The 14919-nt window shown below is 40.7% G+C and overlaps 1 protein-coding gene across 1 annotated transcript; it reads left to right on the forward strand.

Annotated features, from left to right (window-relative positions):
- Window positions 1-863: 863 nt before the first annotated feature.
- On the forward strand, window positions 864-3127 carry LOC104526350 (asparagine synthetase [glutamine-hydrolyzing]-like; the record flags this gene model as incomplete). Its single annotated transcript, XM_010169783.1, has 3 exons — window positions 864-945; window positions 1200-1355; window positions 2696-3127. Coding segments are annotated over 3 exons (448 nt in total), but the record flags the coding sequence as incomplete, so codon positions are not given.
- Between the last annotated feature and the right edge of the window lie 11792 nt (window positions 3128-14919).

The raw sequence follows: 14919 nt of genomic DNA on the forward strand, positions 1-14919 counted from the left end.
TCTTTTGCTTTGGAAATGTGAAAGCTGTAATCTTTTGTTTGTTTGTTTGTTTTGTAAGGTGGGTATTACCTGAAGTAGTTGAAGCTTTTTATCAGAAGAGAAGCTACAGAGACAATGAAATTACTAGAATGCAGTGTAACTTCTCCATTTAACTTTGAAGCTAGCCAGCATAATGTCTCTTGAGGAAACACACTGAAGGGTTCTTCCTGCTAAAGACACAGTTACTGTAATTTTATTTGTTGCCTTCACTGTCCTTAGAACCGTGGTATGCATAAGAATGTAAGCAGGGAGACTTTGTACATGTATCTCTGACACTGATATAGAACAGAGATTGTGCAGTTGCTGCAGGATCAGTAGTCAGTAGCTTAATGGTGTCTTTCTGGGCAACAAAACAATGAAAGTTTCTTGAAAACACGAAGAAATGTGGATTTCAGAAATGAAAGCAGAAATCCTTGCATGGTTCTGTAATATTTTACAAATGCTGATGCAAATCCCAGTGAGCAACTTTGTAGTTCTTTGGGGGCAACAGGATTTTTTTCAATGTGTTTTTGCTTATGTGGAACAACGGTTATTGCAAATCCTGCAGGACTGCAGCCTTTGAATCATTGTGCTAGAAGCTGTCCAGCAGATGGCATCATACATTGTGAGATCTTTATTTAATCTGTGCGGACCGTATGCTTTCTTTCCAAATTGATTAGTTAAATGCAGATAGTCATGAATATGCAAGTGAAATTTCTTCTAAGGAATAGCAGAAAACTTTGTGTTTATGTGAAAGATGGGGAAAGTGTAACAGTTACGGAATTTATAAGTAGATGACTTGTTGGATTAATTCAGTATCTTTTCTATTTATTCCCCCCGTTTAGTCTTGAACTGAGAGTCCCATTTTTGGATCATCGGTTTACTTCTTATTATTTATCTCTACCAGCAGAACTGAGAATCCCAAAGGTATGTAAAACTAGGCTTGGACCCAAGTGTAAGTTTACAAATTCAATGATACATGTTACAAGCATGACCAAATTGCTGAATTCAGTGGTTAAGTCCTCTACCCAAAGTCAAGCATGCTCTTAAATATTTTGCTGGATTGTTGAACTCCTGGGAACCAGTCCTTCTGAAAGGAAACCACTTTTTAAGTATTTAAAGCCAGATCTTTGTACTGTAGTTCCTGAGACTCATGATGTTGTTTGTTGTTCTGCGAACAGAATGGAATTGAAAAATACCTTTTAAGACAATCCTTTGAAGATTCCAATTTGCTTCCAAAAGAAATTCTCTGGAGACCCAAAGAAGCTTTCAGTGATGGTATAGCATCAGTAAAGAAATCCTGGTTTTCTATTCTTCAGGACTATATTGATCAACAGGTACAATGCCACTTTTTTTTTTGTGTCTTTCACATTTAGTTGTATTAGGTATGTTTGCCAAGGGGAGGCAACTCACATGCTTGTTTGGGAGAATAAATCTGGGTATGACAGTAACCTGAACTTTATGATGGAGGAGCAAGATAAACTTTAATCAATAGTCGTCTAGCTATCTGAGTTGGTTAAAGGCATTTGAAATCCTAGATACAAAGAAATGCTAGAGCCTGATAGAAATGACTGTGTGAGGAAATGAACATCATTTAAGTATGTGGATTGCAAATTAGATTGTGTGTTGGCAAATACAATTTCTGGGTTACAGGCAAAGCAGCTGCTTCAGCTGAAGGCACTTGCATGAACTTACTCTGCAGCTGAGTAACAGCATAATGACTTTATAATGTCCTTTCATTCGTTTTTCCCAGCCATGCCTAGCTAAGCCCTTTTGCTTTTTAAAGCCCCTGCTTGCATTGCTAACAAGTGAAGACTTACAGTGTCTTGGCTTTGGACAAAGGATAATAATCTCTAGTGTAGTAATCATTGAGAGGAAGTAATAACACCCACATTACACCAGAGCTCTGTTCTGCAGAAATACGTGTACTCTGGCCTGTGAACCGGTGCTTGTCTGTCCTCCCACCAACTGCTTGTTTCCCATTTTCTTTCTGTATATCCACAGGCAAGAAAGTAGTTGGGTCAGGCAACGGTGTTGTGCTGCCTGTATTGGTGTAGTAGGGGCAAATTTATTTCATGGCTGTGAGGAGTTAGACAGCATGCTGGCAGTAGAAGCTAGCTGCTTTAGAAATTGCCTCAACTGGTGCAACTATTCATCTTTCCTTTCTTAGCCAGCTTAGCAACTGCAGGTGTCTTTGTCTCTGCATCCCAGGTCTTTTGTTGCTAAGAGCTTGGTTATACAAGCAGAGTCAACAGCTCTTCGTGAGCTGAAAAAAAAAACCAGGAAGCCGCTTACATGGCAAAAAGACTGTTTTAAGTTGTTCCGGTTGATTCACAGCAAAAAGAAGGATAGGAAATATGGTTTTTGTGAGTTACTAGCAAAGGTGATTGTAACCCAAAGAGAAATGGGCTTCACATTTAATGCCGAGAAAAATATTGGAGAACTGGAAGTATAGTTATGCATTCATAAAGATGAAGGGAGCTTATGACAAAAATTCACCTGTCAGAAACCTCTGCCTCTAGAATAGAATTTCTGAAAAAACAAAACCAAACCACAAACCCAAACCTGTGTGCATTCAGTGATTGGTGAATTCTTGTATGTCTTTAACTTGCAGCAAATTGATTTGTAAAAGTTAAATGTATTTGCAGCTTAACTTGAGTTTTGCTTATGTCTATAGGTTGATGACCTTCTGCTGGAAAAGGCAGTAGAGAAATATCCTTTCAATCCTCCTAAAACAAAAGAAAGTTATTATTACCGCCAGATCTTTGAAAAGCACTACCCGGGGCAAGGCAACTGGCTGCCCCACTACTGGATGCCTAGATGGGTTAAAGCTACTGATCCTTCTGCTCGCACCTTGAAACATTACAAGTCAGCTACCCAAGAATAGGCTGTTGAAATAATCCCCCAATAGAAGTGCTGCAATCAATTTGCATGCACTCTGCTTTAAAAAAAAACAAACAAATTATGCAAACTTAAAGCTTAAATGGTCTTTAAGACGCATTTTGACAATGCTGTTGGAAATAAAAGCTTTGTGTGGTTAGTCTCCTGTTAAAAATTCACCTTGCTGTACCAAAACTTTGTAATACATGGGAAAATACTTTATGGACAAGGAACTACCTTATTTGGCAGCTATGTTCCATATGTGACCTTGATTGTATTAATTTCCTTTGCAGTCATTTAATATATTTTAATGTGAGCTCTGTTTTGAGGACTTGATAAGGCAAAGTAATGCAAGCTGCTGCAGGCCCTCTGAGCAGGGCAGAATTTGATCCTAGCTGTTCAGTGACTTGTGTTCCTGGCTGTGGGATTTGGATAGTCTGGCTATATAATTCTATTATGAATGTCTTTCTAAGCATTCCTGAGAAATTTGGTCTGACTTTCAAAAGGTGTTTAGATATTCATAGCTATGCAGAGATGCTTACTAGAGTTTATAGTAGCGGTGGTGCTGGGTGTTAATTAAATGAATGTAAATTTTATTCATTACTGTAAAGCCACCAGTTGGCTGTTTTGAATCTTGTAAATATACCAGCAGGCTAAAAATACTGAGACTGTTATTAAAGAGCAGAACAGGCAAGAGAAGCAGAGTTATATCTTTGTTTCTAGATCAAGGGCTTCAATTTTTCAGTGTATTTGTTATTCTTGAAAATAGAGTGTTAATCAGGTGATTTGTATCAGGCTGATGGAAGTTGCATGACTAGGTATTTTAAGAAATTTTTCACTTATTGTGAGAGTTTTTCCACCTGTATGATGAAAAGGTAGACTGTGTTGCTGCTCAACTGCATGTGGCCAACTGTGTGGTGAACCAACTCCATTAACCGTAGATTTTAGTCAGACAAAGCATCATTGAAGACAATGGGATCAGACACCTTGCTTGGAAAAATGGAAGGAAAGCTTCAGAAACCACAAGAACTTCTGATACTCTACTGAAAAAAAAAAAAAAGACTTTTTACCCAGGACAACTTTTTATTGACTATTTAGGCATGGGGGCTGCTTTTTTAAAGGTAACTTAAACATAAGGGTGGTCAAAAATATACGTGTGCTGCCGATTGACTTGAATACCATCATGCTCCTTCTGAAGACAGAAGTCTAGTTTATTATCACTCTTGACTAGGAAACCAAAGCCAATTGTTATTTAAAAGCTAAAATATAAGCAATTCTGTTTTAAAATCTTCATAAAACGACTGGTTGTCTATTTATTACTGCCCCCTAATCCTGCGTTTCAGTTTTCCAGAAGCCTTCCTGAGACCTCTTGGTGGTACCATGGAGCCCATGAACTGTAGGGTTCCTGCAAAGTGGATAAAATAGTGTGGGGGTTTTTGTTGATTTGATTCTTTTTGCTTTGGATTGATTAAATTATTAAATTATGTTTTCACTGCAACCTCTCCCTCTTTTGAGGAAGGAGAAATAAACAGTGTATCTTCTGAAGAGAGCACTGCAGTGTATGGGACCTACCAGTTGCTTAAGGTTGCTCAGTGACACCCATGCCCTTCATCTTTTTAACAAAGCCTACCTGCTATTTTAACCCCCAGTTAATTGGCTTGTGTGGAGCTTTACTGACTGTGTCCACATCCAAACATCCCTGACAGTGGCTCTCTAGAGAATGTCCCCAACACAAATTGCATGTAAGAGATGGGGAACACTTGACAGGACTTTGGGGACCCTTGGTCCATTAGGCAGAGATTTCTATGTGAGCTGTTTTGAAACTATATAAAATGTTTGAAACTATTTAAAATCACAATAAAGTGTAGAAGCAGCCTGTTTTACTTATGAGAATATGAGGAGTCTCTTTCTGGAGGACCTTTTTGTGAGAAATGTCATTTGATGAGTATCTATAAGGTGATGCATATTTAAGTGTTTTCACTAAGGATTTAAAAAAGCTTCTGGAAAACTAGGTTGCGGGAACCAGTGTTTGCTTTGCTGTGGAAGCTAATTCCTCTGTGTTACACTTTTATGCAGATTCAGAGTTAACATCAGTCAAGGTTGTTCCATTTCTCCACTCAGAACTGAGGTAAAATATGGTAAACTGTGGTCAAAAGTAAAATACCAAAGAATTATACTGAGAGCCTGGAGGGCTGGACATAGTCTTTTGTTCTGACGCAGACCTAATGTCTGATTCCCATGAGTGAGTAAGAGAGAGAAGTTGTTGAAGGAGGATTTGGTATAAGGTGAGCCTGTGTTTGAGCTGGCTGTTGAACAGTCTCCACAAAGGGGAGAGGCGCTGAAGTGCAGGCAAGGCTGCTTATTTCAGCAGCAATGTAAGCTGTGTGCTCCTCAGTGACTTTCCTAGGGATTGCCAAGCACCTACATCACCTGCATGATGCCTCTCATGGTTTCTCATCTTGGAATTTTAGGGCCTATTGTTTTTTATTTACATTTGCGATACCTACATAGACATTGTTATTGACACAAAGGTTGCAATTAGGAAAGTCTTGGAAAGTTTTGAATGAGAGTACCTCTGGCTGTAGGTAATGCACAAAGTTTTTATTTATTTGTATTTGAATTTAATAATTTTAATTAATTTAAATTTAAATTAGTAAGTTTAATTTTTTTATTTACAAAGCTTGAGGAAGGAGAGAAGGGACGTGAGGAGGATGAAGCAGAGGGGTGGTTTATGCTGCTCTGGTACCTTGCATGTTGGTAGAGGTGGTAGCTAGGGGAGGTGATACATAAATAGGGTTTGTACATGCTGCTTTCCAAGTTGTGGGGAAGGACTTATGGGTACGAGTGGATGAAAAGCTAGACGTGAGCTGGCAGTGTGCACTTACAACCCAGAAAGCCAACTGTATCCTGGGCTACATCAAAAGAAGCATGGCCAGCAGATTGAGGGAGGTGATTCTGCCTCTCTACGCTGCTCTGGTGAGATCTCACCTGGAATACTGCATCCAACTCTGGAATCCTCAGCACAGGAAAGACATGGACCTGTTGGAATGGGTCCAGAGGAGGCCATGAGGATGATCAGAGGGCTGGAGCACCTCTCCTATGAGGACAGGTTGAGAGAGTTGGGATTGTTCAGCCTGGAGAAGAGAAGGCTCTGGGGAGATCTTATAGCGGCCTTCCAGTACCTGAAGGGGGCCTACAAGAAAGGTGGGGACAAATGTTTTAGCAGAGCCTTTAGCAATAGGACAAAGGGAAATGGTTTTGAAATAAAAGGGGGGAGATTCAGACTAGATATAAGGAAGAAATTTTTTTACAATGAGGGTGGTGAAACAGTGGCACAGGATGCCCAAAGAGGTGGTAGAAGCCCCACCCTGTAAACCTTGAAGGTCAGGCTGGACAGGACCCTGAGCAACCTGATCTAGTTGAAGATGTCTCTGCTCACTGCAGGGTTGGGGGGGTGGACTAGATGACCTTTAAAGGTCCCTTCCAACCCAAACCATTCTATGATCTGTTTGGGGTACTTCACCCACCCCTCTCTGTAATGCCACATCCCATCTTTAGCTGCCTGGAAACTCTTCCAATAGGAGAGAACTAGCTGGGCAGCTAGTTTTTCGTGCACTGTATGTTAGATCTGGATCTTCTAAGCGTCCTGTGAGCTACAACAAAAGATGTCAACGCTACCCTGAGGTCCACCTGACCTTCATATTTCTCCCAAGTGAGTGGGTTGGGGCTGGCTGTGGTCTGCAGCCTCGCAGCTTTGCCCCTTGCACTGCACCCAAGGAAGCCAACAGGCAGACACGTTTCCTCTAGCGGGCCAAAAAGAGTCATCAAAGTTTGAATTCGGATCGAGAGGCTTCTTCAAGGGACAATTTTTTTAAATTTCGTTTTTCTAGCCGGCAGATGGCAGTCGCTGTTAGCGTGTCCACACCAACGAGCTCTTCATCCCTGGGGAAGGCTGCTCTCCATCCCTCCTCCTGTGCCTTGTCCTTCACACGTGCTTGTCGTGGGCTTTGTGTGTGCGCTTCATGGAAGGGAATTTAATAAGTATGTGATTAGAATGGGGATAAAGCCAAGCAGAGAAGAAACAAAGCTATCTAGGTACTCTTTCTCACAAGATACTGTGCAGAGCTTCTCGTGCTCGTGCTCCAGGTGAGAGTTGAATGCATTAGTACTGAAGGCATTCAATTTGAAAGTATTTAAAAAACAGTTCTGAAATTAAACGTTAGAAGTGTGAGTTATATCAGGTATAAAGTGCCAGTTCTAGGGAAGACAGAATATAATACCGTGCTGGGGAATGAAAAATGTTAATTTTACCTCTGAAGTAGTTGGGGTTTATTTTTTTCTGATTTTTGTCATGATTAATGTGAATCATAGGATTTCAGATAGTTATACAGAGGAAACACTATGAATCCCAGGAAGTTTTAGAGATGTGCATCAGAAAGGCTTAGGGGACATGCCTCTGCTTTCTTTCTCTCTTTTTTTTTTTTTTTAATACACATTGTAAGATGTCATACATCATATAAATTTGGAAAGACTTTCTTTTTCTGTAAGTGGCCAAGACAGTTGTTTTATGAGCTCTATGTGATGATGAACAGCTGCAGACTGTGTGTACCTGAACATCTAGACTTGAACTGTGTCAGGAAATGTCCCCCAGCCACCCTCAGAGGTATAATGGCAAGGTATAGCTGCCTGGCTGATTTAACAAACACGACCTGTCCCATGCTCCAGGCTCACTCTGGAGAGAGGTCTTGTGCTTTTTTTCTTTTTGTGATACAGAGTGCTTAACTGAGGAGTTTTCTCTAAGGAGAAGACAGAGTAATTGGGTTCAAAATAGTCATTTAGAGAATTATAATCTTAGGTACCTAAAATTATTGGAACTCACCTCAGTTCCTACAACATAATCATCTTGCAGAAGCCAAGAGGAGAGCCAAAATGATCTGGCTACAAAAGCAGCCTCCATTTCTGCTGCTGTTGAGGATAGAAGTAGTTATCTGTATTAATAAACTGAATTACTTAACATGTCTCACCACTGCTCTTGAAAACCGCTCTGAACACCTGAGGCAAAATGTATATTAATACAAATTACTTTTGATTAAAACCATTATTATTTTAGCACAAAAAGGAAGGGGGTGTTAGAAAGGAACATTCTCTCTTTAAATATTTAAATGCTCATTATACCAAAGTGATACAAATTACTGGCTGACTGACAACTTGCTAATAATAGCTTAAAAATGCAAATAGAGCTATTATCCCAATTGACACTAATTGGAACTCCTTTGGCAGCCTGGGAGGGCAGGGCAGGAAGGTTTGATTGTTTCCTCAAGCTGAAATCGGGTTGGTAAGGAAGTTTCAGGAAGACGTGCTGTGGATAAACAGGTTGCCATCTGTGGACATCAGAATTCATCATACTAGATTTTAAGAATCTGTTCTGAAGTGCTGCCTTCTGCCCATGTTCGACTTTGATGAGGTTTGCCGGTGCCCTGGGCTGGTCCCACTGGTGCCAGCGTGGCATGGACTCTGCCCAGGCTGAGTAGGTGCTGTGGGAATCCTGCAAATGCTTGGCTCTTGAGAAAGAGCTACCATGTATTTTCTGAATTATTGAAAATTCACTGCCTTAAAATTCACTGAATTATAAAAAATTTCAGTGCTGGTAGCCAAAAAGTCTGCACTGCAGGGTGACTGCACGCAGAGCAAGTGATTGGGAATTTTGAGCTTTATGGACCCTAAGTTGGTGCAAACTTTTCGCACAGAAGCTGATGTAGGAGATGGCAGAAGTGCCCATCAGAGGATCCCTGTCCCTCAGCAGCATTCACATTGCGTAGCAGAGAGGTCCCTGTGTCGGGTGTCATCTGTTACATTCAAAACGTGAGAGACAGCCTCCAAGGTGAAGATGAGACAGCTCTCGTGACAGCCCTGACACGCTCTCCTGGATGATGGGCTGTTACATCTCTGTTAGTTACTCGCTTGCTGAGATTTTTATTTTCTTCGCAACCAGGAGCTTTTGCTGTCTGCGGTTCTCCACCTCGAAAAATCCTTCATGCCTCCTCTTCCACAGAAAAAGTGGCAATACCAGGGTTAGGAGTCGTGCTGAAGTTGAGGACACAGTGTGGGGTTTCCCTGTCTACCCTCAAACTCCCTGTCTAGACTCACATACTTCTCAGCTGTTTCTGTCATCATGTCCTACAGCCTCTTCCCCATTGCTGCCACCACACTCCAGTGTGGTGTACGAAGAAACCTGGCGTGACAGCCTGCTCTTTGCAGTGGGTAAATTATTAATGGAAAAGATGTGTTAACAACAGAAAGGTCATTAGGAAAGGGGTTATGTGTATGTGTACTGTGGCACCAGCTCTGTTTTCTGAAACATGTTTTGTGTTGTATGGTGAGGCACAGTGAAATGCCACTCACAGCACAGCTCTTGAGCCATCTTTGGTTTCCTAAGAGGATAGAAAACCTGGGCTCATACCCCTTGCTCCAACAAAAGCTTCCTTAGTGAGCTGAAGGAAAGCACTTAAGCCTCGCTGCCCTCTCAGTGCAGCCATTTCCCACTCAGAAGGATGCTGTGAAGGCAAGTTGAGGGATGACTAGGTGGGTTCAGACTTTCTTTGTTCCAGGCTGCACGTGCTCCCCTTCGCACTTTCCAGAGCACCCAGTCCTGGAGGGTTGTGCTGCTGCTCTCTAGCAACGCTTGCTACCTGGCTGCTTTTGTCCTGGTCAGTTTTTATGGCAAATCTCCCAACTACTGATGAAATTATTTGTTTGTTTGTTTATTTATTTATTTATTTATTTATTTGGGGCGCTAGACTAGTGTCATTTAAAGACTGTGTTGTATATTTCTAGCAAATCAAGCTAAAAGTTACCAGAACGCAATACCTGGGTGGACTGTGCACTTGCTCGGTATTTTTATGCTTATTTCAGAAGCACACATGTTCAATTTAGAGGAATTTTAACTATGCAAGGATTCTCCCAGAATTTTGTGTGCTTAGTCTGGCAGAGAAATGAATTTATTTTCTTCTTAAGTGTGCTCAGGAGGGGCTCCTGAGGGAGGGAGGGCTCAAATTAGCCACGTGCTGACGAGATCCAGGCAAATGTTTCTGTTGGCCAAGCTGCCTGTTCTAGCACAGCATTACCAGACTTGCTCTGTGTCATTAAATTGTTTTCTCAAAAAATCATTTAATTAAAAAAAAAAACTAAAAATGCTTAGTTTTGCCACGGTATACAGTAAAGCATTCCTGGTTTATCTTTGGGAAGGCATCTACCTTAAAGTTATACCAAAGTCCGATGAAATAAAAATGGAAGTAAGAAGTAGGTCCCTTGAATGCTTCATTTAGACAGCTGAAAATGCTCCTTTTGGACCAGCCTAATGACTGAAAATCAGTCATTTCTACTGTTCCACTCTCCTTTCTCAGTGTCTGATCTCATCCACTTCTGATGGTGCTCAAGACCTTGAAGAAGGGACTCAACAACATCCACAGAGCAGAGCCCCAGACGTGATGCAAAAGTGGACTAATTAACTAGTTAATATTAATGCATATTGTATTAGGTTGAACACTGATTTTTATGGAATAACTCAGGTTTGGAAGAAGGAAAAGAAACTCAGCTACCTGGCACACAGCTAGGCAGAGTTTGGCTGCACGTGGGTACAGGAGCAAACACAGTTTTGCTTTTGAGACCTTGCTGAAAGCCAGCTGAAATCACTGCAAGATTCCCGTTGCTTTTGTCATGCTTTAGGCAAGGCCCACAGGACAAGTTTTTCTCTTTTCAGGCTTAACTGTGGTGGATCATGGTTAGGGTAAGAGCCTCATCTTTCAGTGCTTTGTCACTGTCTAAAGACAGTGAGATACCCCAAGTAAGCTGAATTGCATGTAACATTGCTCCATATAGATAGAAACAAAATAAAATATATATGATGATCTAGAGGTCTCTTGGTCTCCCCGTATCTTCTAAATTGTCTCTCCATGTTTTCTAAATAGTACTTGTGGAGGATGCTAGGTTACAGGCATTTTGTTGAGATATCTCAGCATGATTTATTTATTTTTAAATAACACCTCCTTCACTGTTAAAGAAATAACTGGTTTCAATATAGATCAGGGTGATTTATCTAGAATTCTGTTCAGATATTTTTGCTCTGGTGCAGAGAACAGCTAAAACAGCTGGAGCTGTCAGACAGTTCTCCTGCCATATTTAAAATTAAGCATGGCTTACTGCCCCAGCTTGAAATGGAAAAGATAAATGCAGTGACTAGATCTCCGTAGAAATGTAAGTGTCCTCTACACAAATGTTTTATTGAAATAGTCTTTTATGGAACCTATTACTATGGTGTAATTTTCTTATTCTTTCTTATTAGGGATATGGTGTAATCATGACCAAAATGGACTTTTAATAAATTTGTTCATTTTTTTCCTTCATAAATACACTTTTTTTAAAAAAATCTTTTGCTCCATGATGCTGTGAAGAGGTATTTGCATTAATTTCCTACGCCTCTTCAGCTTTGTTGCCATTCTTCTCTTAGAATGCAGATGACTAATTAGAGGCATTTATGAGATAATGAAACAGTTTAAACATGCAAATATTTTTCACTGGTGACCTGGCTCTATTAGAGTTCCTCAGAGGGAATGAGAGATGCCTACATTATTCCTGTGAATAAAAGTTGCCCTGGCACAGCAATATTTGCAGCACTCTGACTCCCTGATAATTCCTTGTTGCTAATTTTGCAGTGCCAAAAATAGGTCACGCACACATCACGTTGGTAGTGGGTGTGGGATATGAAAAATGTCATGCAGAGTTAATACCTTCCCATTGCTGCCTGTGCTCATCACGTACTGGTTTTATTTGCATGTGCACACGTGCACTGAGGTCTGATGGTTGGAAAACCTTGTTGTGTTTCAGGGGAGCCATCCCGCTGCCCAGCCAGGTGCTGAGGCGACGCAGCTGGAGGTGACACTTTCTGTCAGGGTGTCCTGGAAAGCGCTGCTCCTGCAGCCAGCAATCGGCGTGGCACGCAGCCTGCTCTCAGCCTGGTACACAGCTTTCGGGCTTCATCTGTTGACAGATGCATTGCTTTAATACAAACAAGAGCAGGAAGGCTTCACCTCAGCCAGTGTGACTGAGGTGGGAAGAGCTGGGAGCTGAGAGTGTCAGTTTTGTAGAAAATTGGTGCTCTACAGAGGCATCAACAGTTTTTTAGAAATGAATTAAGAAAGAGGTGCGTGGAACCCAGCACAAGTTCAGGAAAAATATTTTTATTGTTAGGGTGCTGACAACAGAATATTATTTATTTTCTGCCTTTAAAGTACTGTCTGATGTCTGCCGCATCCCGGAATCATGAAGCTGCCTCAGAACGGGCATCTGCCACAGACCAGCGAAGGGCCACGGAGGACCATGGGGTCCGAAGGGTCCGTGGACACGGAGCAGTTCTGCCCTCAGCCACGCTGCCAGCCAGGGAAGAGTCGTTTTGCTGTGTTTCAGCACATAAAGAGGTGTCTTTGTGAGCAATGCTACACTAAAAGTGGAGCAAGATGAAAGACTTTTTGTTTCAAACACTAAAAAAGGTGATAGAGAAATAGTGAATTTAATTTTATCTGAAGTGATAACATTACTCATCAGACAAAAATGGATGGCTCCATCCAGGATACTCTGTATTTGTCCTTTTACTCCAGGCTTATCTTTACGCCAAATCTCAGAAATTTTTATTGGCTTGTTTAATTGTTTCTGTTTTAGATAAGTCTGAAGAAATCAATACCAAAAACCAAAGTGTAGACAGTGTCAGTCATGGTTTTCAATCGAGTCATCTTAAAACAATGTTGCAACTACTCAGCAGCATTTTTTTGTTTCAATTATAACTTTGATCTCCTTTGCTCTTAGGAGACAAATTGATTCATGAGCATTTTAATAGAGCAGAACTCTGAAGAAATATTGAGCTTTAGAAATTTGCTGTAATCACCCTTAAATGCTACAGCAGCTGCCTCAGCTGGATCAAATGCTTAAAGCACGCGTTTGAGGGTGTCATGATTATTATGCCTTTTGAGACATGTTTAAAAGGTGCAATGATACGAGAGGAATACAGCCACAATGCTGCTCTGAATCTCTGGGCACATTGTTTCTTTCCACAGTAGCTTCTGTTTCCAAGTGTGGTTTTGTCAGTGAAATCTGGTTGGGGGGGGAGCGGGGCTAGAGCTGCCAGACTGTGCTGGTGGTCCCCAGTTTACTTGAAGAAAGAGGTTGGGTCACTCTTAAGAAAATATTTCATGATGTAATGCAACTCATTAAACTCTTCTTAAATAATTGCTCTTTTTTTCTTTTGTGATAACCAAAGAGTCTATGGCCTGTTTGCTCTGAATCTCAGGTCACTGAAATATCACATTCAGACAGAGCCACTAATCTCTAGTACAAACAGAAACAATGTCTCTCATTTTCTGTAGGGTCTCTTCCTTAACATAACCATGTGAAGTAAAAACAAAGAGTTAATAAAGATTAAAGAAACAATACACCATGACAGTTCCTGCACTCACTTTCTGTGTCAGGAAAGTGAAAACTCTTTCTTTACAGTTCTAATGGTTGACCAAACTGTTGAAAGTTCAAAGTAGAAGTCCTCCTGAGAATCATAGAGAAAATTTTTATGAACATCCTTTGTAGTGGAGAAAGACTGTTAATAACTCTCATGTGAAATGTATTTTTCCTGAAGCTGGGACCTCTCTTTGTGCACTCAGATCATATACCTGTGAGAAAAGGTTGTTCCTACCTGTCTTCAGCTGTGCCCTTGGGCTTGTTGGACCAAACCAGTATGGTGTGCAGCCCTTCTGGTTGGGGACAGTTGTAGACATTAACAGAACAGCAAGGTGGTGATAAAAGTCCCAAACAGGGCATGGTCCCAGCTCTCCCTTGGGTTTCCACAGTAGGGGACATCTTCTGCAAGGCAGAAATGTTTCTATAGAATGAAGTTTCTGTGCTCTGTATAGTTGCAGAGAAAGGGAATAACTAGCACAAGGTGACACTTTTCCCTCTGGGAACAGCATTTTGACATTTTTGAGAAGCTATGACTGAGTTCTAGTGTACAAACATATGGAGTGCTGACAGAGCCAGCCACTCATCTGTTTGGTTTGGGTTTTTTGGGGTTTTTTTGTTTGGTTTTTTTAAAGCATATATTAAACCCATAAAGTTTTATAAAAGATTATATCTGGATTTTTTCCTTTCCTTCTCCTTTCTGAATAATTTCAAATTTTTCCTCTTAACCTATTGCCTGGAAACTTTATACCTTTTTCAGCATAAAATGTGAGACTCTCATATAGAGTCACATGACTCCAGGCCATGGAGCCTGTGGAAACCATCAGAGACAGGGAGATGTGGCAGCAAGTTTTTGGAAGAACTAGCATTAAGCATTATAAAATATTTGTTTTGCTTGGCAAAGGAAAAAAAGAATAAGAGGTTCTGTCTTGGCTGTGTAGTTCACCTATAAAGCCTAACAATATTAAATTATGTCTTTGAAATATACTAATATTATCAGATCAATACCGAAGTCAGCTTGAGCCATAACAGTTCCATTGACTCGTAATATGTAATGGGCTCATCAGTTTGTGTTCAGCCCAAGCACTTCCTGATGGGAAATAAAGTAAATTAATCATTTCAGTATTTGGCATTGTTTTGTTCGGAAGTTTTACTTTTCTGTTCTGCAGCAAAGCAAAGCTTTTATTTTTATTCCCCCTCTCTCACTAACAGACGTAAGCTGTCTCAGCTGGAAAGTGCTCCAGCCCAAATTCATTCTACCATTGTAACTGTAAATGCTGGATAAGATTTACTTTTCATATTCAGTGCAATAAATAATCTCTGCAACACAGGTAGCTGTATACTTTAGATGCAGCAATACCAACAGTGCCAGTAAAGCAAATGTTTCCCTAAAAAACACTTGAAAGCTAAGTGAATAAACCCTCCTCAGACTCTCAGCTCTGAATAGAGACAGATGCTTTAAAACTAAGCTGTTCATATACCCAATACAGTTACAGTGCTGACTGACTCTACGGAAAGAAAAGG

This window comes from Antrostomus carolinensis, unplaced genomic scaffold (genome assembly GCF_000700745.2).
Source record: "Antrostomus carolinensis isolate BGI_N321 unplaced genomic scaffold, ASM70074v2 scaffold7126, whole genome shotgun sequence".
NCBI lineage: Eukaryota > Metazoa > Chordata > Aves > Caprimulgiformes > Caprimulgidae > Antrostomus > Antrostomus carolinensis.